This window comes from Saccopteryx leptura, chromosome 2, assembly GCF_036850995.1.
Source record: "Saccopteryx leptura isolate mSacLep1 chromosome 2, mSacLep1_pri_phased_curated, whole genome shotgun sequence".
Lineage (NCBI taxonomy): Eukaryota > Metazoa > Chordata > Mammalia > Chiroptera > Emballonuridae > Saccopteryx > Saccopteryx leptura.
Window position 1 is genome coordinate 214,333,706 of NC_089504.1, and position 23,845 is coordinate 214,357,550.

Genomic DNA, 23,845 nt, shown 5'->3' on the forward strand with positions numbered 1-23,845 from the left:
ATGAGATGAAGTGTCCATGCAAAGCCCTCAGGTGACTGGGCTGGTTAATTCCATGTGGAGGTGATGCTCTTCGCAGAAATCAGGATTTCGGGCATTGTCCCTGCCCCCCCCCCCCAATGGCTTTCCTGCAACTCAGCTCCTATGGTCACATATTGTGAGGCATCTGAGTCAGGGACACCCCTTACTCCGCTCAGACATCGGTGCCTTCTCTGAGGACCATTCACCGTGTTCCCTCCTGGCAAGGACTGAGGGGAGGTCCCGCTGCTATGGGTGTCTTATCCTGCACTCCTGCCCTCATTTGCTGGCCTACTGCAGCCTGTGGCCAGGAGCTAGCTACATCCTCCCTTCCCCCCATGACAGCCCTGCGGGATGAGATGAGCACTGGTATACCAATGGCTGTGATTTCCTCCTATGACTGTGAGTGGCCTCACCTGCCCCTGTGCCCCCACCCTTCCTGAAGCAGAGGTCCAATCCCCGCGATGGGGGAAGACAGGTTTCATAGCCATCTTGCTGGAATCCAGGGCCAGTTTTGCCTCCTGTGTCCCTACTGCCCTTCTGGGTTTTATCGTTATGGTGGCCACCTCTCTCAGCCCCCTGTGGTCGAATCTGCTTGTGATTCTGCCACCCAGGGCATCAGGGCCCCTCCAACCTGCTCCCCATCTATAGTTAGTCTTCATGTCACCGACATCTTACCCCAGAACTGAAAGAGGGGTGGCCATGGTCTGGCCAAGGCAAGCACTGCCCTGTCCGGCAACGAGTCGGAGGTGGGCATCCCACCAGATGCCCTAACCTTCTCCAGGCCTTTCTACTGACACCAAGTGCAAACATGGTGGGATGCTAACCCCTCAGAAAGACAAACACAAAGAGAAAAGTGAAAACTTTTATTTGGAGAATTTGCTGACAGGGGCACCGGTCAGAAGAACACAGGAAGAAGTAAAAATAAAACTAACAAATAAAGATGGTCTTCAGTAAAATACAGAGCCAATCACTCCCTTGAGGAAGAGAGCTCTGGCTTGTTTTTAAGAAAGCACATCACTGTGTGCCACCAGGTGGCCCGGGAGCTCAGGCCTGTGTACATGGGTGGGGGTTGACAAGATAGCACCTTTGTTCTTGGGGTTTGCGAGGGCATGGGGAGAACAAGACACTATTTCTGTTCTCTGGAGATGATGCCAACGTCCATGTGCTGCCCTGAGCTCTCAGGACGAGGCTGTGGGGACAAGGCTCAGGCACTAAGTGACGAGACCTTCATCAAAAGGGTTTAAGAAATCCTCAAGAACCTGGCTTTCCAAAAATCCTTGACTTTTGGACTTTGACTTTATGTTCCATACAGTTAATGAGGGGAGTAGGGGTGTCAGTGCACAACTGACACCCCAGAGAAATGAAGTTTTGGGGGTTCTGGAGGCTGGAGCCTGCGGAAGGTTCAGGATGTTAACCTGGGGTGGTGAGATGGGGTTCAGGTGTGCAGGGAGAGGGGCAGGATCCCACGACCGGGATGCAGACACCGGGTCACATGGTGGCTTTTTAAGCTTCTCCTTAAAAAAAAAAAAAAATTTAGCTAATCCGGTCAGTCAGGAAGATTTATGTCACATATTTACTTTGTTTCCGTTTAGGGGAGGCTGGCTAGCCCTGGGCCATCTTCCTGGACACTGTCTGGTAGAAGACACCCTGCAACAGGGACTGGTAGCTGGGCACGCGGAACAGGTGCCGCTCGCCAAAGGCCACGTCGTACTCGGCCCTCTTGCCTGTGACCAGGACACGGATGTGTGGCTCATTCACCTGGTGGCCCACGACCACCACGAAGACCTCAATGCCCGCCTGCTGGGCCTCCTGCACGGCCTTCTCAATGGTCTCCTCCGTGGCCCCCTGCGAGTTGCCGTCAGAGAAGAGCAGCAGCCTCTTCTTGGTGGCACCTGACGAGGCCTCGCGGTAGAAGCGGGTCACGTATCTGAGGGCATCGTTGACGTCGGTGGCGGCGTTGAAGAAGTCCATGCTGTCCACAGTGCTGGCCAGCACGGTGTAGTTCTGCAGGAACTGCAGGGCTGGGCGTCCCGGCTGCTGCTGCCTGGTGCCACTGTATTGCACCACTGCCACGCGCACATCCTGGGCGGCGTCTGCCCGGCCGGCCGTCAGGAAGCGCTCGGCCAGCCGCTTGGCAAAGCGCTTGGTGGTCTCAAAGTTGTGACTGCCCACGCTGGCGGAGCCATCCAGCAGGATAGTGATATCAGCTGGGGAGGAGAACGTGACTGCAGGGGGAGGGAGCAGGGCGGTTGTTAGCAAATGGCAGAGCCCACAACCCCCCAACATAACCGGGGGACTGGGCCAGAGGCACCAAGCCTGGGAGAGCCAGACCCCATCGGACTGACGACTGACATTATCTCCAGACCTTCATTACCGGGCGCCCCCCACCAGTGCCCTGTCCACACCCCAGATACTCACTTGGGCAGGTATAATCTGGACATTTCTTGTCTGTAAGAGAAAAATCCCATGTACCATGAACCCAGAGACAATACAGTCCACTGTTCCACCTGTCACCCCCAAATGAGATAACATGAGCACGTCCACATGGAAGGTGGGCGGTAGCCATGCAAACAAGTGGCTCCCCAGAATGCCTGGCCAACCCTCTACCTGGCCCACTCCACCCCACCAGGAAGAGGGGTCCCCTTCTTCCAGGGTGGATCTTTGAGGTGATGGAATGGTGCCCACACATTATTTTGTAACCCTCACACTAAGCCAGCAAGACTCGGTGAGGCCAAGTCTTGACCCATTCTGAGAATAGGGAACCAAGGCTCAGAGGGGAGAAAGGATGGACTGCAAGTCAGACATCATGTGACATGCTGTCCCTGTGCCAGGCTCTCCCTGGGAGATGCTGGCCGTGTGCCCATTGTTGGGGGAGAGGGCCCAACTCTGACCCCAGCAGCTCTCTCTGGCTGTCCACCAGCTGCCTGCACTGTGACCCTGCTTCCTGCAGAGCAGGGTGGGAGCAGCCCTGCAGCTGGCTGCCCCCACGCCCACCTATGCAGATCTGGGTGGTGATGTTCTTCAGGAAGGCATCCTCCAGCAGCTCGGCATAGTTCTCCTTGACCAACGAGATGCCTGGCCGGCCCGGGGTTGCTAGGCCTTGGCAAGAAATGTCGTTGAGTTGGTCAGAGCCCGCGACGAAGCCAAACACATCCTTGATGCCCACGGAGACCACCTGTGGGAGGGACAGCATCAGCCAGTCCTGGTGGAGAGGGCACTCTCCGCACGTTAGGCTGCGAATGTGGCAGCATGAGGCACTGATGTGGGCCCCACCTGGATATCAGGACCACAAAGCACAGTGAGTGGGGTGGTGTCCCTCTGGGTGTCTGAGCGGCCATCCGTGATGACCAGGGCGATCCGGTTGTTCTGGGTGGGTGGCAAAAGCCGGTTCCGGGTGTACTGCAGGGCCTCGCCCGTGAACGTGCCGCCTGCCATCCACTGCAGCTTCTTAATGGCTCTGCAGGGCCAGAGCACTGTCAGCGCGGGGCCAGGGCCCAGGTCAGGTACAAAGTCACCACTGGGGTGAGGGGTAGGGCCTGGGCCTACTGTGGGGGTTGGGTGGGTTCTTGGAGTTGCACATACAGCTGGCCAAGCATGTCACACTCACTCCTTGAGTTCCTGGGCATTCCTGATGTTGGGATCCCTCATGTCCACGTGCTCCTGCATCTGGTTGTGGCTATACTGTACCACGCCCGCGTGTGACTGCCCGGGCTCAAACTGCAAGTGGACGGGCACCGAGGTCAGGAGTGGCACCAGCTGCCCCTCCGCCCTCCATCTGTCACAGGCCAGATCAGGCAGCAACTCTAATAGGCTGGTGGGTTGGGATTTTGGCTTTTGAGAAACACAGCACGCTGTCTCCCAGGGCCCCCAGGACCCGGCCACTCTCCAGCTTGTGTCAGGACAGATCCCCACCACCCGGCAACCACTTTCCCCGGAGCGTGGAGGCCAGAGAGGGGCACACCTTGACCAGCTCATCCCGGCTCAGCCGGTCAATGACCTTGATGATGAAGTCCTTGGCAATCTCGAAGTTCTGCAGCCCGATGCTCTCGGAGCTGTCCAGCACGAAGAGGATGTCGATGGGGCCGCACTTACACTCTGCAGGGGCAGGGGCAGGGGCAGGTGCAGCTGCTGCTTTGCAGCATGCTCGAGGAGGAGGGGGCACAGTCCCACCACCCGCGGGCCAGTCTACCTCAGAGCTAAAACCACAGGAGCTAGACAGTGACACTCACCACAGCAAGCTGGGAAAGAGGAAGAAGATGAGATTAGGTGACATTGAGACCCCAAGTCCTATGTAAACCCTCCAGCTAGCTCCCTGGGCTTCCCTCACCAGGGTTCCTAGCCCCCTCTCAGTGGGAAGGGAAGGGAGGCCAGTCGTGGGGTTAAGAGTGGCCCAGCCCACAGGGATGTTCTCACTGGTGGGACACCCTCCTACACTTGCTTCCCCCTCCCTCAGGCACTGACAGCAGAACATACTCTTTCTAATTAAGGTAGCTATTCAAAGGTGGTGACACTCACAACACATTTTCATGATGATGTCCAAGATCTCGCATTCCTGAGAAAGGAAGACACTGTGTGAGGGGCTGAGCGGCCAGTCACCCAGCTGGGCTGCTCTGGGTGCTGGGGGTGAGGCTGGCCTTTCGGGGCATCCTCCCCTGGGACCACAGCCCGGCTGACAGAGGGTAGGGCTTCTCATGTCCTAGGGTGTGCCTTGCTCAGTAAACAAAGGCTTCTGCACAGGCACCGATTATGGTCACTGACATGTGGCTACCACGTGCCCTTTAAGTTCTCATGTGTTCCCCTGTGGCTGTCATGTCTCTCCATGGCTGTCACATGTTCCCTGTGGCTGTCACATGTCCCTCCAGTGGCCTTCACAAGTCCCCTTGTTGTTGTCATGGGTTCCCATCCCCATGGGACCCTTGGCCAGAGTGGTTGGTCCCTGAGTATGTTCACAGGCACCCTACTTACATCAGGTCCTGGCGGTCCCGTGTGTCCTGGGGGTCCCTGTCAGAGAAAAGATGGGAGAAGGGTTGGAGGGTCTTCCCTGAAGCCCCACTCGCCACATTCCCAAGCTGCAGGTCTGATAGGAGCTCTCAGCAAGCCCCCCTCTGCCCTTATGACCCCACCTTCCATTAGGAGCCCCTGAATGCCAGGGACAGTGGAGGCTTCTGCATATTAAAGGGCTGGCGGAGAACCAGTAATGGCGTCTACTCTACAACCACTGTCCAACAGTCCCTTTCCTGGTGGCCGGAGGGTGTGCTGGCCGGGGCCCAGTGAGCAGCCCACCTATGCTCACAGCCAGGGAAAGCGTCCTGTTCATTCAGACAGTGCTTCCTTTACGAGCAGGGGCCCCAGGCCTAGGTGCCAAGACCTCACCTGGGCCCCTGCCCTGAGCTTGGCAGTGCTTCTGTCACTGTTACCTGGTGACAGACCCCCTCTGCTCCCCATTCAGCACTCCAATGTACCCCTTAAAACCATCCATTCCCTCTGATCCCACCTGTCAAAGTCCCAACCTCCCCAGGCCTTCCCCAGAGGCCTGCTACCCAGATTCCCACCCTCCCTTACCCAGCCTCTCTCCACCCACTGCAGCTGCAGAGTCCCAGGTGTGCCCACCCTCCCCCCCACCCCCCTGAGCCAGCCATGCTTCCACTCACCTGGGGGCCTTCGGGGCCCCGGTGCCCCTTCGCACCTTTGGCACCACGGGGTGAAACGTCATTGTTCTAGAGGAAACAGCATGTGTCACAGACACAGCAACTGGTCCCTCCCAGTCCCCTCCCTCAGGATTTTATAACATGTGGGGAGAGTGGGGAGGTGGCTTCACTCACATCCTCTCCAGGGTCTCCAGCTTCTCCCTCGTCCCCCTTGAGGCCGGGGTAGCCTTTAGTGCCCTGCAGGTGATGGGGGGGGGCACACGGTTAGCAGGGTGCAGAGTCCCAGCGCAGGCATATGTGCTGGGCGGGGACCCAACCCAGTGTGAGCTGGGCAGCAGCTGGCCCACGCCTCCTGCGAACTCAGCTGAGCTCCTCAAGTGGAAAGGACTCGTCTACCGGGGGCATCCTGGCCGCTCTTTTCCTTCCCCAAATTTCTATCTTAAATCAGCTTTACTAAGCTACAGTTTATACGTATTTCCTTTCATTTTTAAGAAGAAATTAGCGTGCGGAGGACCCGGGTTCGATTCCTGGCCAGGGCACACAGGAGAAGCGCCCATTTGCTTCTCCACCCCTCCGCCGCACCTTCCTCTCTGTCTCTCTCTTCCCCTCCCGCAGCCAAGGCTCCATTGGAGCAAAAATGGCCCAGGCGCTGGGGATGGCTCTGTGGCCTCTGCCTCAGGCGCTAGAGTGGCTCTGGTCGCAACATGGCGACGCCCAGGATGGGCAGAGCATCGCCCCCTGGTGGGCAGAGCGTCGTCCCATGGTGGGCGTGCCGGGTGGATCCCGGTCGGGCGCATGCGGGAGTCTGTCTGACTATCTCTCCCTGTTTCCAGCTTCAGAAAAATGCAAAAGAAAATGCAAAAAAAAAAAAAAAGAAGAAATTTTAAAAGGAGAAAGACAAAGGAGATATTGTTTGCCCCACCCCCAGTACACATTTCCTGGGGGAGAAACAGGCAGAGAGCAGCCAGAGGTTTAGGGGAGGCTGGGATATGGCCCTGCTCCCATGCGCGCTGAGGGAGGTGTCAGTCAGCAGGTGCACAGTGGAGACATCCACAGACAGAGATACGTGTTAGGTGGAGGCCTTGGCAAAGAGCTTAGCCCAAGGATGCATGTGTTTGCAGTGTGTGTACATGTGAAAGTGTTTGCACAAGTGAGAATGCTTGCATGTGTGTGCATGTATGTTTTTGCACGTACATGTGCATATACCAGTAGCCTGGCAATGGGCGTGTACTCACGTTTATCCCAGGTGGGCCCCTGCTGCCTGGATAGCCCTGCAGGAGAAGGCAAGAGAAGGCAGGATAATCACACCGGGCTTTGACACAGGGCCCCCATGGACAATCCCAGCTACCAATTCCTGGGTACAACCCACCAGCCCAAGTGTGTCCAGCTGGCTAAAGGGGGCAGTGGGTGTGGGTTGGGGGCACTCACAGGGAAGCCAGGGAAGCCCTCAGTGCCATTTCCAGGGGGGCCATCTTCACCCTGAGGGAGCAGACAGTGTCTTGTCACAGTGGTAATGTCTCTAGACAGCGTGGGCACAGGAGTGGCACTTTTGTGTCCCTCAGCTTGGATGGCCTCTCCCAGCCTGGACTGCCCCGGGGGGCCCATGCCCACCTCTCTCCAGATCTTGGAGCAGGCAGACAGGTAAAGTGTCCACGTGTTCAGTGATCACAGTGACCGTAGTGACTGCAGTATCCATAGATACTGACAGGACGGTCACCTGCGGAGGATGCTTCCTGTCCGATGACTGTGACCAGGACCCTCAGTTAGACCCCATGAATCTGGGGCTTGAACCCAGAGTTTCCTAGGGTCTCAGGCAACCAGGTGCCAGCCTCTTCAGGACCCTGTGCCCTCAGGCCTGCCACTCACCCTTTCGCCCATCAGTCCGGGGTCTCCTGGGGGTCCTGCAGGCCCCAGGGTGCCTCTGGTACCCTAAGGAGAAGAGGAATGGGTTTGGGAAGAGGAAGTGGGCACAGGAGGAACAAGGGAGGCAGGCTCTGAGGCACAAGGTCTCAAAGAGGAGAAGGAGAGCGAGGAGGAAATAAAGCAGCTGCTGGGCAGTGACTAAGAGGATTCTAACCCCATGGTCCCGGGGCCAGTGAAGATGAAGCAGAACAGGACCCTGTGGGGCTCAGAGTCCAGCCTCCAGCATGACCACCAAAGGGAGCCTGGGACATGACCAGAAAGAACAGCCTGTGAGCCCAACAAGGGCGTTTAGAGGAATAAACAGAACCAAACACAGGTGTGGCTTTCTAAGCACATGTCAACAATATCTTGAAAAATTGTTAGGGTTTCAGGAAAATGCTCATAATGAAAAAACAACAACAAATCTTGTAAAGTCAGATTTGTAAGGCATAACACGCAAAGGAAGAAAAAGAAATTGGAAGGAGATAAGCCAAAATGCTCATATTCTTCATTTCTGGGTGGTATTATTTTAGATTTCAATTCTTTTTAATTTTTTTCTGAATTTTCCAAATGTTCTGAAAGTCATATAACTAAAATGAAATGAAACACTTCTAGGGGCCAGTGGCTCTCCCAGGGAAGTTCTAGGTGGAAGGGAGGGAGTCTGGCATCAGGGTTGGCCCCTTTTAGGGCCGACAGGGAGGGCTACTCACCTCAAGCCCTGGAGGCCCTTCGTCTCCTCGGTATCCTTTAGGTCCAACGGGGCCAGCATCGCCCTGCAAAGAGATGGACATGCCCCACTGGACCCTCTCTCTGCCCTACACCAGCCCTCCTGTCTTGACTTGCTGGCCGGCTTCACCTATGCCCTCCCTGGAGGCATATCAACTGTCCTTCTGGGCCAGGGTCTTGGTCCCTAGCCAGGCCAGAGGAGGAAGGACAAGTGTACATTCTTCACTGAGATGCTGGCCCCTGTGCCCCACCAGCTGTGACCCTGCACCCAGAAGCCTGTCTACTGGGCCTTGTCGTTAGGTTGGTATTTCCAGACAGGTCCTCCTGGGACGATGTCCTCTGATAACTACGTATAACCTCCCATCGTCCAACCTGTTCCATCAACTAGCCGGCGACCAGGAGGCTGCTGCTGTATTGCCGCCCTGGCCACAGCCACACAGGGTCCACCTGCAGCCCATGGTCCTGGCCCTGGTACTCTCACATAATTCAGGTAGTCTCAGCATCAGATACTTTGCATATTGACCACGAGGACCAGCAGTCCCCCAACTTGGGGCTCACAGTCTACAATGGAACATGAAAATTGAGGGGGGCAGGAAAGGGGATGGAAACAGAGGCCCTCTGTGCCCCAGGCCAGGCCTGTGGGAGGCCTCATCTGATAGTGCTTCCAGGACCCCACTAGCATACCCTGAGAAGCCCTCCCCAAAGACAGCGTAAGACCAAACAAGCTCTGGGCAGAATTTCTGCTGTGCTGCTTCAGCAGGCGGTCTGCTGGGTGGGTGCCTCCTGGAACCCAGTCCGCCGGCCCCACCACGCCTGGTGGGCAGCACTGGCCTCCACAAAGGCGGGAGGGGTGGCGCCCAGTGAAGGGTGGGGAGGAGGGCATGAGGCTGGCACCCTTTTCTCCACTGTCTGCATTTCTCAACTGCTTTTTCTTGAGATTTGAAAAAAATAAATTTCCCAGAAAGTTCCAAAGGGACACTCTGGTGTGGGAGCTGACTGCCTATTCGGTCTGAAGTTGTGGGGGTGGTGACAGGATCAGGAAAAAGCGGAAGTCCTAGAGGTAGAAACAGCGTTGAGGCCCAGAAGTTGAGCATCCAGAGTGGATGGACCCGGTTCCAAAGGTGCCTACACCTCTTCCCAGCCCCCCAGGTAGAACACCACCACCTCAGCTAGGAGCACATGCTGGAAGCAGACTGTCCCCAGTGGGGCCACAGGCTGGAGGGGCACAGGGCCTCCTCCCAGAGGAAGCAGTCACCCAGCATCACCAGGTGGCCTGGTGTGGGCTCCCCTCCCTCACACTCTGTCAAGTTCCCGTTTCACAGTGACTATCAATTACGGTGGCACCTGGGGACATATGACATGCAGGTGCCAGAGGGATGCAGCAGTGTGACCCCCAGTGATGGGTCCCACATCCAGTGTTCCATACTATCAGTGTGGTGAATGACTTCCGGCATGGTGCCTGGGCTGCAGGGACCACAGCTGGCCAGTCCTGGCAGCACAGACCCCACAGTGGGCACAGGGACGCTGTCCTCGGTCTTCCTGTCTGGCAGAGGCTGGCAGCATCACAGGCAGCAGCCCCAACCCAGCCTGAGCGTCAAACCTACTGTGAAGCCACAGTAATGACAATGTTGGAACTGGGGCAGAAACAGGGAGACGTGGGACATGTTACAGCAGCTACAGAAAGACACATAGATAAGGCATGAAAAGAGGATGAAAGTGCATTTTAAACCCTGGGAAACATGGTGTAAGTGAGAAATTGTGTTGTAACAACAGGCTTGTTATTCACGGAAAGTCAATCCGGGTACCATCTCACTTATAACCATATAGTATACAGGGGTGGGCAAAAATAGGTTGACAATTATAATATGAATAATACAATAATCAGTAAATAGTAATAATAGAATAAACTCTTTCACATACTCACAATTGTAAACTACTTTTGCCTACTTCAGTGAATCAAAGATACCAGCAAAAAATACAGTAAGAGGAGTAAACATACGAGGAATCAATCCTGCCAAGGAGCAGGACATCCTACACAACAAAATATCATAAATCTGAAAAATGTCTGCAGGCTCATCATATCAATGTGGGACAGAGACACCAGTGGGGAATGAACAGCCTCATGAACAGCCAGGTACAGTGACACCCGGATCCATGCTCAACGTTTCCCACAGAGGACACAGTTTTCACCTGAAAAACTGAAATGCACTCCAAGTCTGATAATATCTCATGTTGGAAAAGGCATGAGTACAATCTCTAGTACACTTTTGCAGATAACATAAGCTGGGGCTAGATAGACAGACCAGTAAAATTACTTGGCAATTATCTCTCTCTCACACACACACATCATCTGGCCAAGAAATTCTATTTCTAAGAATTTATGTTCTGGATGTAGCCTTGGACATATTTCAAGATGGATGGAAGATGGTGAATGGATGGATAGATGAATGAATGGGTAGAGGGATATATGGATAGATGGTAGATGGATGGATGAATAAATGATAGATAAATGATTAGATATATAGACAGACAGATAGATAATGGATGGATGGATGGGCAGACAGACAGAGACAAAGGAGCTGCAAAGTGACAGATGGATGTTGATATTTATTAGAGTATTTTTCTGTAAAGCCAAATACTGAGGACAATCTACTGGATGTTGAGAGGAGACTAGAAAGGCACATTCAGTGGGTTTCCACAGTGGGAAACTGAGAAGGCCTGGGCAGGTCTCCACCCTTCGTGACTCCTCCCCCAACCCAGCCCACTGGCAGGATCAGAGCCTGGGTTTCCTCAGGGTCCCACTCTCCTCCCCTCCCCAAGCATGGCTCTGGTAGGCAGCACATTCAGGAATTCTGGAACCTTCTATTCACTGAACATCCAAATTGACTTCCAGCCAGGATCTCATACCTGGGCTCCAAAAGCTGAGCAAGTCCCCTTACCCTCCACCCCACCCCTCATGTATCCTGGGAGCTTTGATGCCCTTATTTCAATGTGAGACACCACCATCCAGGGCTCCATCCTCAGGGAGTCAGCCTTACCAGGCAAGGGGGTGGGTTGTGCCCACAGCCCCTGGGATCCCTCACTCCCCTTCTGCTGCCAGCCTTCCTACCTCCCTTCCTTTTGCAAATTAGCTTCCACCCCCCTAGCTTCTGGCCCCAACCAAACCAGGGCATCCCTCCCCGCCCACTCTTGAGGGCAGAGATTGCGGGCACAGTGGAAATCTTCCCACTCAGCTCTGTGTCCTGCTAAGTGCCCACCAGATGACAAAGGGGTCCCTCTGTGAGTGCGGGGCATCTGGGGGCCACAGGGTCTAAGCCTGCCCTTATCAATTCCCACTTTGCTACCCCAGCTGCCCCCAGCCTTCTGCATCTGGCTCCAGATGCCCACACCCCAATATTTCCCAGGTCACACCCCCTACGAGAGTCCTCCCACAGCTTCCTGAGCTGCTGGGGGCCTGGTTCAAACATGGACACCTCTTCAGATAGCCAGGTTTCCTACCGGGTCTCCAGGGACGCCAACAGGGCCTTCTCGTCCCTGGTCACCTGGGGGTCCAGCTTCACCCTGGGGAGGAATAAGCTGGTGAGGTGGAGACCCAGAAGGGTGAGGAAAGAGCTGGAAGAGTCGCTGTCCACCATGTGCTCAGGCCCCATACTTCGTTCTCACAGTTTTTTATGTTTTTACCCCAAGGTTACTACGTACACAGAAGTTGAGTGACTTATGTGGTTTCAGGAGGCTGAGCAGGGAGGCCAGCAGCTACTCCTAAGGTCCAAGGCTACTTACTCTCTATGCGGACTCTTTTCCCGGAGGCTCACTAACAGGGTTGGGAGCTGGGGCCCATCCCGGGTGCTCTGACCTCTCCGTGGGCCAGCATGCTACCTAGCCGTATGGCCTGGCCTTCAGTCCCACTTCTTGATCTTACTCCATAGGGCGTGTTTGGAGAGGGTCAAAATCCAATTACCTCTGCTTTGATGTCCCTCCCAACCCCTGCATGGGGCTTCAGGGTAAACTCGTTCTCCCCATTGGGACACCTGAATATGCACCCGCCCATCAGAGCCTCACATGGTCTTGTTCTGGGGCTGAGCTGCAGCATTGCCCAGGTCAGCAGGGGGCAGAGGGCTCGGCCACATCTGGCCTTTCCCCCCAACTCTGGAGCTATGGGGTGGGGTCCATCTCCCCACAAACCAGGCACACAGTCTGCCTGGTGCCTCTGCTTTCTGGGTCCAGAAAAACCTTGCTACTGAACTGCGGGACCTGAGAAAGCTCAGCTTGGCCACTGGGCCATTCAAACCACAGGGCAGCAGCCATGGGGCAACCACCAGCCTCGCAGCCACAGGTCTGTGCAGTCACAGTGTCCCTGTGTTCCTGCTCTTGAAGGTTTAACCAGAGAAAGTTATTCCAAAGAAGACGGCTCTGTCCGCAGAAACATTCACAGGGTTGTAGGGGAGATGGGAAGTTGCAGGTATCTTTAAAAGGCCCGGGTGTGTGGTGGAGGGGGCTAAGGAAATGGGACCACATGGAACGCTGTAGAGCCATGACGGACAAGGAGCCAGAGCAGAAGACACAGAGCTGAGAACACAGAATGTGCTGTTGTGAAGGAAACGCGTGTGCACAGGACAAAACCTCAGAGAGCACACCCCTGCGTCTGGCCATTTCCTCTGAGAGCTGGTCCTGGGGATGAAGGGACAGATGCTGTGCTGCGCTGTGCTCGCTGCCTCAGTGGGGCCTGGCTCCCAGCCTCCCCTCTGATCCTGGGCCCAGAGCACAGCTCAGAGGTCTGGGCGGGGCTGGCTACAGGAGCAGCTGCACTTCCCGCACTGGGGTTGGGGTGGGGTGGGTATTGTCTTTGTTTGGGGAAACAGAAATCTAGGGGCCTAAGGGGCTTGGTGGCATATGTCCTGTGATTCTGACAGGCTGACCTCTGCCTGACCTCAGTCTGTCTCCCCAAAGAGGTGACGTCCCAGCTGAATGAACCGTGTGACTCACCGGGTCTCCTCTAGGGCCCCGCACGCCTGGGGTCCCTCTTTGTCCTCTTTCCCCAGGGCCACCCTGTGTGTAGAGAAGCAGAAGGAGGTGAGGCCTCAGCCCGTGACTCCACGATGCAGGCAGGATTCAAGGGCTGGGTGCAGGACTGGCTCCCACCCCCAGCAAGCCCCGTCTGGCCATGTAGCCATGTCTGGCACTAAACAGTGAGGCCGAGAGCCCAGAGTGCCACCCTGCCAGACTCACCCTTTCCCCAGGCGTGCCATCAGGTCCCGCGTTGCCCTAGGGTGGAGAGGAATGAACAGAAGCATTAGTTTAGGACAGAACTCAGCCCTAGTTTCAGGAACGGGGAGCAGGAGGCTGAACGTGGCTGCTCACCTCGTCACCGGCCTCACCCTTCTCTCCTGGCGGACCGGGGTCTCCAGGTTCTCCCTGGGGAGAGCAAGTGTGCACTCATTCATCTCTGTTCTGGCCAGTACCGGGACTTCAGCTGGCCAGTTCCTGGCAGCCCTTCCCAGGGCCTGGGCCCCACCAGGCTGTGGTGGAAGGAGGGGACGGGGTGGCCTCTCCGTGCCTGCTCACCTCATCTCCGGAGGGCCCCGTGCTCCCTGGCCTCCCAGGCTCCCCATCAGCTCCAGGCTCACCCTGGAAAGATCAGAAGGGTCAGCCCTGCCTGTCCTGTCCTGGGGGGGGGGGCAGACACCCTGTGCCAGCCCTCTTCACCCAGACTTCAGGCTGCTGCCCCCAACCAACTCTATGATCCTCAAATGTTTAGGGTTCCTCCCACCACCCATATCTCTGCACCACTCCCGCATGGTTGCTTTGCCTTACTGCCTGCTCCTTGCAGGGACAACCCCAGTTCTCATTAGTGAGGCCCAGTTTCCAGCGAGCTCGGCTCTAGGCCTACTCAGGAATGCATGAGCTGGAAGGTGATAACCGAAAACGCATTCCTGGAAACCCATGTAGTTAGGGTGCATGGGCAGACGACACTACTTCTCTGTCTCTCCTAGCACTTCCTGCTGCCTTGGGAAATCCCAACAAAATACCAGGAACAAAAAACTCAGCTTCAAGCCCAAACTGTTAAATCTGAGAGTTCACTTTCCTGCCCACTTGCCACCAGCACTGCCTGTTCTTAAGCTTTGGTTTCTCCATGAGAAGATAGATGCTGGGATGTGACATGGAGCTGCAGGCTGTGTGGACATTCCACAGGCGCTGTGGGCCACCTGCCCCGCTGCAGAGGCTGGAGGGTCCAAGACTCAGTGACACAGGGTGCAGGGAATGTTCCTGTCCTCTGGGCAAATGTGCCTGCCATCAGCTGTGATGTTTAACCAATAATCTTTGTTTTCTGCCATTATTGCCCCCCAGTTCCCCTGCCTGCCCACAGAGCAAAGTGGCAACCAATGACCCTCTGGGGCCATGGGCCTGGCCTGCAAACTTTGTGGTCACTCAGTATGCAATAAAGTCCTGGCGTCAGTCCCCAGGGGGTTCAGGGCACTAACCTTTCCTCCCTTTGGTCCAAATGCACCTGCATCACCCTTGGGCCCTGGGGGTCCTTGAATGCCCTGGTGAGAAGACGGCAAAGGTCAGTCCACAGTCTTAACCAAGCAGCCATCAGGCCGCATATCTGTACACAGCAAAGCCCTCTGGTGACTTTGTAATGTTACAAGGGACCCAACTAATTATAACCTCCTTTGCATTGTAAACTACCCAGGATTAGCATATACGTGTGATCTATAATGAAACCAGACTCCTTAGCCTTGGCATTTTATTGTTTTTGTCCATTTTAGGGAAGTTATTACGCAGGCTCAACAGTCTGCAAAAATGCAGGCGTTAGGGGGCCTGCAACTGACTGTTAAGAAATTTGGGCCACACAGCCAAGACTGCTCTAAAGATAACCTTCACTTCTGTAATCCCACTTAGCTAGGTGCCTGTATCCCGCTCTTCTCCCCCCAACCTCACCCTTGCCTAAAAATGTGGTTTCAGCCTTTAAAAGTGAACTGCTAAGCTTATTCGGGGCTGCATGATTTGAGTCTGTATTGAGCTCCATGCAAGCTGCAGGTAATAAACTCTTCAAATTTTTCCTGTATCTCCTCGTGTCTCTTTGGAACTTGCACTTTACAACAGTAAAAGCATCAGTAGAAGAGTTTGAGCTAATGTTCACACCTGAGAACTTACAGTCTTAAAGTATTGGTGAGAGAAAGCAACTTACAGCGAATCCAGGTGAGCCTTTGCAGCCCGGCAGGCCAGGGTACCCCGTCTCTCCCTGGAAGGAGGAAGGCAGATTTGGTGGTCAAGTCTTTTGGCTATTGCTCATCCAACCACCTCCCAGAAAAGCCCCACTCTAGAAGATACTCTGAGCTTGGCCAGGTGGCTTGGGGTCCATTGGGACCTCAGGCTTTGCAGGGAAAATGCTTTTCCTACTTCCTCTGACTTGCCCGAGAGTGCTCACCTGAGGTTCCTGTCTGTTCATGTCTGGAAAGGTACTTGGTTTTGCCCACTGTCCCTCCCTTCCCTGAACTGGGTTCCCTGGCCACCAGCCCTTCCCCGCGCTGGAAGTTACCTTCATGCCGTCCACACCATCAATGCCACGCTTGCCCTTCTCACCCTGTGAGGTGCAAAGGCCAAAGGATCAGGTGAAGGTCAGACAGTACCCACCCATGGGGCAGAATACATGTCCCCACTGCCATACTCACCTTGTAGCCCTTGGGTCCCCTGGAGCCCTGCAGAGACAAAAAGGGAGGGTGAGGGGGTGGTCTCCCCTGCCTCCACGGTCATGAGGAAAGTTCCCCAGAAATTGGCTGTGTTCTCCCAGGGAGGCGGAGGAGGGCAGTAAGGAGGGATTGGCCTCCCAGGTCCCATGGTGGGGGGCACCAGTCAACCCCTAGCCAGCTTGCTGAGGCCTGGCCACACTGGGGACAAGCAATGTTGTGCTTGTCTAGATGAGGAGGGCTGCTCTGGACCCAGAGGGACACGTCCCACTGTTGTGTCTTACTCACCTTCTCCCCTCGGCCTCCCTTTTCTCCCTACACGGCAAACAGAGGAGGAAAAGGGGGCTGTTACTGGTGTCCCAGGGCCCAATGCCCCGGGATAGCGCTGATGTGCTTTGGCTCAGCCCCAGGAAAGGCCACTGTGGAGAAGGAGGGGAGACATACCTTCATTCCTTGGTAGCCGACAGGTCCTAGGTCCCCAGGTCTTCCCTGAAACACAAAGGAGGGTGTGTGTTAGTCCCCCTTGCGGGCAGGTGCAGCCCCCATCCATCTGCCTTATTTCCTACTCCACTCCGGCCTGGTCAGCCAGAGAGACTGGGCTGGCTGGCTGCCCACTGGCACCACTGGCCCTGGCTACCCTGCTGGCTGGCATCTGAGGCAACAGGCCTGCTGTGAAGGCCCCACCTCTACTCCTGGGGTCCCCTCCAGAGAGCTCCAGAGAGGGGGAAGGGGAGGAGGAGGGGGAGGTCAAGGGCCCCCAGGAGGAGCTAGGTGAGGGTGTGGGAGATTGGCTATGGCTGGGGCAGAGGTTGTGGGACTTTTCTGACCCAGCCCCCTGCTTGCCACACTGAGCACAAGCTGTGTGTGAGTGGAGGCCTGAGGGATGGGTGGGGGAGGGGAGTCCACCGGGTGGGGGGTGTTGGATGGAATGTCTGTGCAGTGCACCCTCTGGGCCTGGCTGCCAATGGGGGCTATGTCTTCTGAGGACCAGGACCACGACACTCAGAAGCCAACTATCCTTCTGGAAGTTTCTGCAGCCTGGTCCTCCAGCCTCAGGCTTCTCAGTGCTCCCACCCTCAGGATCAGGCACTGGCACTCACGGGGTCTCCGGCTTCTCCTTTCTCTCCTGGGAGACCCGGCTTCCCTCGTTCTCCCTAGAACACAAAGCAGATTGAGGTTAGGGGGCAGTTTCTCATGTATTTCTGCAAAGTTGGTGAAAGGGACCCCTATTTCCTTGTGTGGTTTTCAGGTACTTTCCCCGTCATCCATGGTCCCACTTGGGATCTGCAAGGTCAGTTCCATGTGTCCCCTCCATCACGCCCCATGGGGTTGTGGGGCCACCTTGGAGGCTGGACAGAGGTCCCTGAATCTTTCTTCTCTTCCATCCTATCCCCCATTCTTGCTGCTGTGCTGGGCTCCCAGGTGGGCAGCATAGGCATAAAGGCCCCCCATGGAGAGGCTGGATCAGCTCTAGTGGTCAGTGGCCACATGGATGCATGCCACTGAAGCTGACATTTTTTAAGAGAAGCCAGAAATCTGGACATTCCTGAGCAATGTCCCAATTTGTAAATACTAGCAACAAGTCTTGATTTCCCAAATCCCCCTGGATAGGCCATACCTCACGCTAGCCCTGGGCCACCCCATTGGCCTTGGGGTCTCTGTGCCTGCACTCTCTCTCCATGGCAGGGGTACCTGCTCAGCTAGGGATGCCTTCATTGTCCCCTCATCCAACCCAGTGGCAAGTGCATGGTGAGTGCTCAGGACAGCTGAGTGGGCCCCACTGTGTCCCTAACCCCTGGGGCGTCAGCCTGCAAGGACATTTTTTCCTATGCTTACTTGACACCTCTCTCCCTCCTCGATGTAAGCAAGGGTAGGGTACAGCCACTCACCTCATACCCTGGGTCACCCCGTGGTCCGGGCGGTCCTCTGGCGGGCTGCAAGGAAGAGGGAAGAGTTATCCCAAGGTTCCAACCCAAGAGGCCCCAGGGTGGGTGACAGGCCCACACTTACCTGGCACTCGAAGGAGCAGCACTACAGGAGAAGGGAAAGAGTGACACGTCAGAAAGCCAAAGCACAGCTGCCATGCCACAGGTGTCTGCGGGTGCCCAGAGCGCTTGGCTTGGGTGCCCGGTGGAGAAAGGAGCCAGTGGTGACACCCTGGGCAGTGGGAGAAGGTACGGGTGGGAGAGGGGCTCTTACCACTTGTTCCACATTATTTTTCTGAAAACAAAATGAAAAAGTCAAGTTAATTTACATTTCCTGCCACAGGATTTCCCGACTTCCAGGTGTAGTAGGGTGGTGGTGCAGTGACCACTCACAATCATGTCGGTGATGGTGTCGATGGTCTGGCTAATGACCTCCTCCGCATCACGGTTCTGCCCCCAGTCGGCTGCCGTGAAGTTGCGCCGGTATGTGTGGTCTGTGGCGATGATGCTCAGACGTGGCTCCTGGGGTGGACACAGCAAGAACAAAGGTGACGGCAGGAAAAAGTCTGGGAGTATGGATCCCTCCCCTTGCCTGGTCCTCCCCACGCCTCCTGCACTGTGGCACCTGCATCTCTGCACAGGCTGTGCCCTGTGCCTCCTCCCCAGCCATAGGCCCAGGAAGGGGATCCTACCAGGTGGTCAGGCGTGATGGCCACTGAGAAGACTTTGATGCCCAAGTGCTTGGCTTCGTTCACAGCATCCTCCAGGCCCCCACATGGCTCCTTGTAGCCCTCCAGGGGGTGCCCATCGGTTACCACAATCAGGTACTTGTTCTCCTTCAGATGGGAGCCCCTGCAAGAGGGTGGGCAGCCATGAGACCTGGCCTGGATCCCTCAGGCCTCCTCTGACCCAGACAGCATGGGAGCCACCCCAGAGGGAGACCCAGACCCAAGCATTGCTCTGCAAAGTGGGATACTAAACAACGTTTCTCTTTGTTGAACTCGCTATAAAGTGGGATCATAAAAATGTGCATGAAACAGAAATCAGAGTTTTATAGGGTCACATTTCCCTAAAAGACTATTTTGGAAAATGCACATACAGCTAGGAGAGAGGCACAGGTCTTCACCTACCCTGAGGTGTCCTGACATAGAGCCTCACCTCAGACAGCAGGAGGGGATGGCTGAAGATATGCCCACCAGCGAGTGGGGGGCACTGGGGTTGTGGCTAGGCTGAGGCACAGCTAGGAACCAACTCTCTTTCTGGACATGGTGGCTGGGGGCTGCTCACCACTCTAAAGATTCCAAGTAATGTGCAGAGCCAGCATTGGGGACATAGATACTCTAACAGGAATCCCTTCCCTCTGTGTGACCTTCTCTGTCCCTGTCTGTTACATGCTTTTCTGTCTCTGCTCTCTGTGCCTGTCTGTCTCTCTAACTGCAGACATCACCTCTGCTTGGTCAAAGGTGGCAGTGATGGGGGCATTTCAGGTCCCTCCTGCCTTCACTGGTTGAGAAGACAATGGACAGCTCCAGGAAGGGATGAAGGAATTCAGGGTGACCTTTGGTGGCCTTGAGGCAGGCTGGGCAGTAGTCACTAGCATGATCCCCTTGGCCACTAGGACTGGTCCTGGAAAATCTTGGGAACCAAAGCTTAGTTTGCCAGTGGGCACCCCCTGGGTCATGGCGAGTTTCAGTGTAGTGACCATGCATGGATCACGAAGGTGGAGGCCCTCCAGGGACACGGGCCTGGGTAGCTCCCCAGAGGCAAGAGACTTGCTGGGTACTGAGGCCAAGCGCTGGCCCACAGAAAGAGCCACCACGTGTGCATGGGCCTGTGGGTAGGGGGTGCTCACCCAATGAGCAGCTCCTCCAGCCCCTTCTTAATGGCACAGTCCGTGTAGGTGCCCTTGCCAAAGTACTTGACCGCGTCCACGCTGGCTTTCAGGGCGTCGCGGCCGCTGGGCATGCGCGTGAGCCCGCGGATGATCTCCACCTCATCGCTGTAGTGCAGCGCACCTGCATTCCACACCAGGTTGCGGTCGCAGCGGTAGTACCTGCAGGCGCGGCGGGTGAGTGGTGCGCCTCCCAGGCCCCAGCCTGTGTCCACCCGGCAGCCCTGGCAGCCCTCCCACTCCCTGGGTGCTGTCCACCCAGCGCGAGATTCAGGTAGAAGATCGTCAGATCCCATCCCGCCCCAAAGGGAGGAGCTGGCCAGCCATGGGCTGGGCTTTCCATGCGGCCCTAAGACGCCTGGTCCGTGGCCTGGTCACCATGCCTGGGAAGGCCAGCAGGAAAAGGAGGCACCAGCTCCAGCCAGTGAACGATCACTACTTGTCCTCCAGGGATTACAGATGAGGAGTTGTGTGCGCCTGGCGGTGGGCAGGGCCATGGGGGATGACTCCTTAGTGGGTGGTAGTGGTCAGGGTGATGGGGCAGACCCCTCAATGGGGGGTGTGGGTTATGGGGGCTGGGCAAGGCCAGTTCTAAGCAGGACACTGGTGAAGGGTCCCTCTCTGCAGTGCACTTGGAACCCTAAGGCTCTCAGTTTTGCTCTGCCCAGGCCTGGGAATGGCCTGCCGTACAGCCTATTCAGCAGATGGAGTGACTGAGGCTCCTGTGACCATGTTAACAGTAGCAATCTCAAGAGACACCTATTCCAGGTCACAGGTAGGGAAGCTGAGGCACCAGAGACTGAGTAAGGGGCCAAAGGCACATAGAGGGGGATGCTGGCCCACATTGCTGCCCCAGCACCCCTCCTATACAGACCCCAGCATCCTTTGGCCCCATGGACCTGGACATTTGGGGTAAGTGAGGGGTTTCAGGTATCATAACACCCTGCATTGGGCAGCCATATCCTCTCTCCCTGCAGCCCCTTTTGGTTGGGGGAGATTCAAGGCCCTGGTCAGTAGGTCAGTAGGTCAGTAGGGACGGGGTGGATTAGGGATAGGGCCCTGCAAAGGCCGGGGGAGGGGAAGGAGTTGGTTTCTGATCTGTGTACCAACCTCCCCCCCCTTCCACCATGGGCGTGCCCTGGTCTTGGCCACATCCATTGCTCAGGACTCTTCCACCCCACCCTCCCAGTGCTGTGGACTCATCACACAGATGAATGAGCGAGTGGGTGAATGAATGAAGTGTGCCATGCCCAAACCCAGAACCAAGCTGGCACCTTTCCAGGCCCCTCTGTTTGCAACACTGGGTATGTTGGGACATTGAGTCCAGACACAGGCTCTGACCGGCCATGTAGGCAGCAGTTAGTGTTCAGGTGGTTGGCAAGGTCAAGGTCTGAGACCGACTTTCTAAACCTGTTCAGTTTGGGCTGGAAGGCATTTCTTCGTATGTGTTTGGGGTGACAAACACATTGTACCTTGGGCCAATCCTACTGACCAGGGCTGTCAACCCCACTCCATCTCAAAACTTTCTTTGCCCTATAGGAACCACTGTGGACATTGGGACTCGAGTGGCCAGGCCAACACTTCCCTTCTGAGATAGGGAATTTGAGGCTGGGCTCTGCCTGCTGGGCTGCGGCTGGCATGGCACCGGGCCGGCCTGTGCCCAGGGTCCACTGGCCTTTCCTCTGAGAGGCTCATTGGATTGCCGGGGAGAGGTCAAGGTGTGCCCTCCTACCTGTCTTTCAAGTTATCGATGAAGCGCTTGGTGAAGGACTTGACCTTGTCCACTAGGGCCCCATAGGGCTTCAGCCTCAAGGCCACACTCTCAGAGGTGTCCAGCACAAAGAAGAGGTCCACGGGACAGTCTGGGCCGGGAACAGAAGACCTGAGGCTTGTGCGCTGTGCCGCCTTTACCCGCTTTCCCTTCTGACTCCTCTGACCCCATCAGCCACCTCCCAGGACAGATACTGCCACGGCACTGGGCAGCCCTGGTCAAGAAAAACTAGCACCCATTGATGGGGGTGGGGGTGACTGTGAAAGCCCCACTTCAGTCCTGAGAATCCTGCCAGACCTCCAGGAAGGCAGGGAGCCCTGCCCTAGACAACTAAGACTACTTTCTCACTAAGTTTCCAAGCTGGATTTAAAACAACCAGGCGGCACGAGTTTCAGAAAAAGGTGTGTGGGAACAGGTAACTATGTTTCTGGACTGACTGCCCGGCAAGGAATCAAATGGAATTAACTGAGGTTGAAAAAAACCGCACTCAATGGTCAGGACAGGAGCTCACGGAGCGGAGCGAGGGAGGCTGATACCCGAATGACGGTCAGTCTCCTCATTGGGGCCCTCCTGACTCGCCTGTGGTGACCAGAGCCCCCAGGCCCTGCTGGAGGAGCCAGTGGGAACTGAACCCTGAGCTGATGAATTTAAAGCACCCTTGCAAAGCTCCCCATCTATAGCTCTCGTGTCCAGGGAAGAGGCCAGGGTCCTGCCCAGGTCTGGGTGCCTCTGGTCCCAGGCCCTGTCTCTCGCGGCAGCAAAAAGCACAGTCAGAGATGCAGCAAATCCACTCACCTTGGAAGGCAATGGCCCTCTCAGCCACCGAGAGGTCCTGTGCAGTGGCCCAGCAGGCCTGCAGCAGCAGGGGAAGCAGAGTGTGGGCCAACCTCATGTCACCAGCCTGCGTGTCACCATCAAGCGAGGGCAGGGGTCAGGGTGGGCTGACAGTGAAGACCAGAGAGAGAAATTGTCTGTGCTCTGCCGCAGTTACTGGAGGGAGGGAAGGAGGGGCCGAGGGAGGAGGAGTGGGTGGAGGAGGAGGAGGCTGGGCGGGCCCAGGGTTGCAGTGGAGGCCCGGGTCCCTCCAGCTCAGGCGTGAGTCACTCTGAAAGGAAAAGTCTCTGGACTCTGCAGCGGCTTTGAGCCCAGGACAAAGCTAAAGGATCCTGGCTAAAGCATTTACCGTTCATGGGGACTGTGCTTCTTGTGCACAGGAGAACAAAAATGCAGTTGAGTTTAAGATGTCTGAAAAAGAACTGTAACCCCAAGTATATTTCAAAAAGCTTGCGGCATTTTTTGGTTGTTTCCAATCTAGACACCTTCTTCTGGAATTGGTCTGCCTGTGCCCCAACCCTGTACTAACTACTTCCTATAAACATGCTGCTGTTGGTTTCAGTGTTTCAAATTCATTGCTTTGCCATATTTCTGAGTTATTTTTCAAGTATGTATTTCTTCAGTTGAGTCAAATATGTATTTGGAAAAGACATTTCATTTTTACCATGAGAAAACAAAGTTAACAAATACATATATTTGAAGCCCTGCGTGGGCGAGTTCTTGATGTGGTCAGACCCACTTCTTATGCCAGAGAAGGTTCCAGAAGATCTTGACTGGAGATGGAGCTCTTGACACTTGTCTAAAATCAGCCTAGGCCCTGGCTGGTTTGCTCAGTGGTAGAGTGTCTGCCCGGTGAGTGGAAGTCCTGGGTTCAATTCCCAGCCAGGGCAGACAGGAGAAGCACCCTTTTGCTTCTCCACCCTTCCCCCTCTCCTTTCTCTCTCTCTCTCTCTTCCCCTCCTGCAGCCAAGGCTCCATTGGAACAAAGTTGGTCGGGGCACTGAGGATGGCTCCCATGGTCTCTGCCTCAGGCGCTAGAATGGCTCTGGTGGCAACTGAGTAACGCTCTAGATGGGCAGAACATTGCCCCCTAGTGGGCATGCCAGGTGGATCCTGGTTGGGAGCATGCGGGAGTTTCTGCCTCCCTGCTTCTCACTTCAGAAAAATACAAAAAATAAATAAGTAAAATCAGTCTAAATGATTTATAGTTTTAAAACATACCAGAGTTGTCTATCATAAAGAAACGTTTGAGAAAAACTTCAGAAATCATACTTCTCAATGATTGTTCTAGGATTTCTTCCAACATTTCCTTCATTTCCCCCCACCTACTTTAGGGGATTTTTATAAACTAATTGTATGGATAATCTGGCCTGCCACTGATTTCATCCAGATTGTGATGTAGGCATTTCTCCCTGTGCCCTGGGGTTTGGTGCTGTGGTCTC

General features: G+C 55.6%; 1 protein-coding gene across 1 annotated transcript; it reads right to left on the reverse strand.

Moving 5' to 3' along the window:
• Positions 1-866: 866 nt before the first annotated feature.
• On the reverse strand, positions 867-22,567 carry COL6A1 (collagen type VI alpha 1 chain). Its single transcript, XM_066369978.1, has 35 exons — positions 22,365-22,567; positions 21,531-21,660; positions 19,760-19,960; positions 18,600-18,759; positions 18,301-18,429; positions 18,182-18,202; positions 17,993-18,013; positions 17,872-17,916; positions 17,083-17,136; positions 16,427-16,471; positions 16,271-16,297; positions 15,968-15,994; positions 15,835-15,879; positions 15,484-15,537; positions 14,774-14,836; positions 13,857-13,919; positions 13,653-13,706; positions 13,521-13,556; positions 13,278-13,340; positions 11,793-11,855; positions 8,279-8,341; positions 7,533-7,595; positions 7,095-7,145; positions 6,902-6,937; positions 5,841-5,903; positions 5,670-5,735; positions 4,984-5,019; positions 4,534-4,570; positions 4,248-4,256; positions 3,980-4,113; positions 3,626-3,735; positions 3,292-3,475; positions 3,013-3,193; positions 2,437-2,466; positions 867-2,243 (listed from the first exon to the last, which is right to left on the reverse strand). Exons 1-35 carry the CDS (start codon positions 22,459-22,461, stop codon positions 1,621-1,623), a joined length of 3,084 nt encoding a protein of 1,027 aa, XP_066226075.1. The 5' UTR covers positions 22,462-22,567; the 3' UTR covers positions 867-1,620.
• Positions 22,568-23,845: the final 1,278 nt, after the last annotated feature.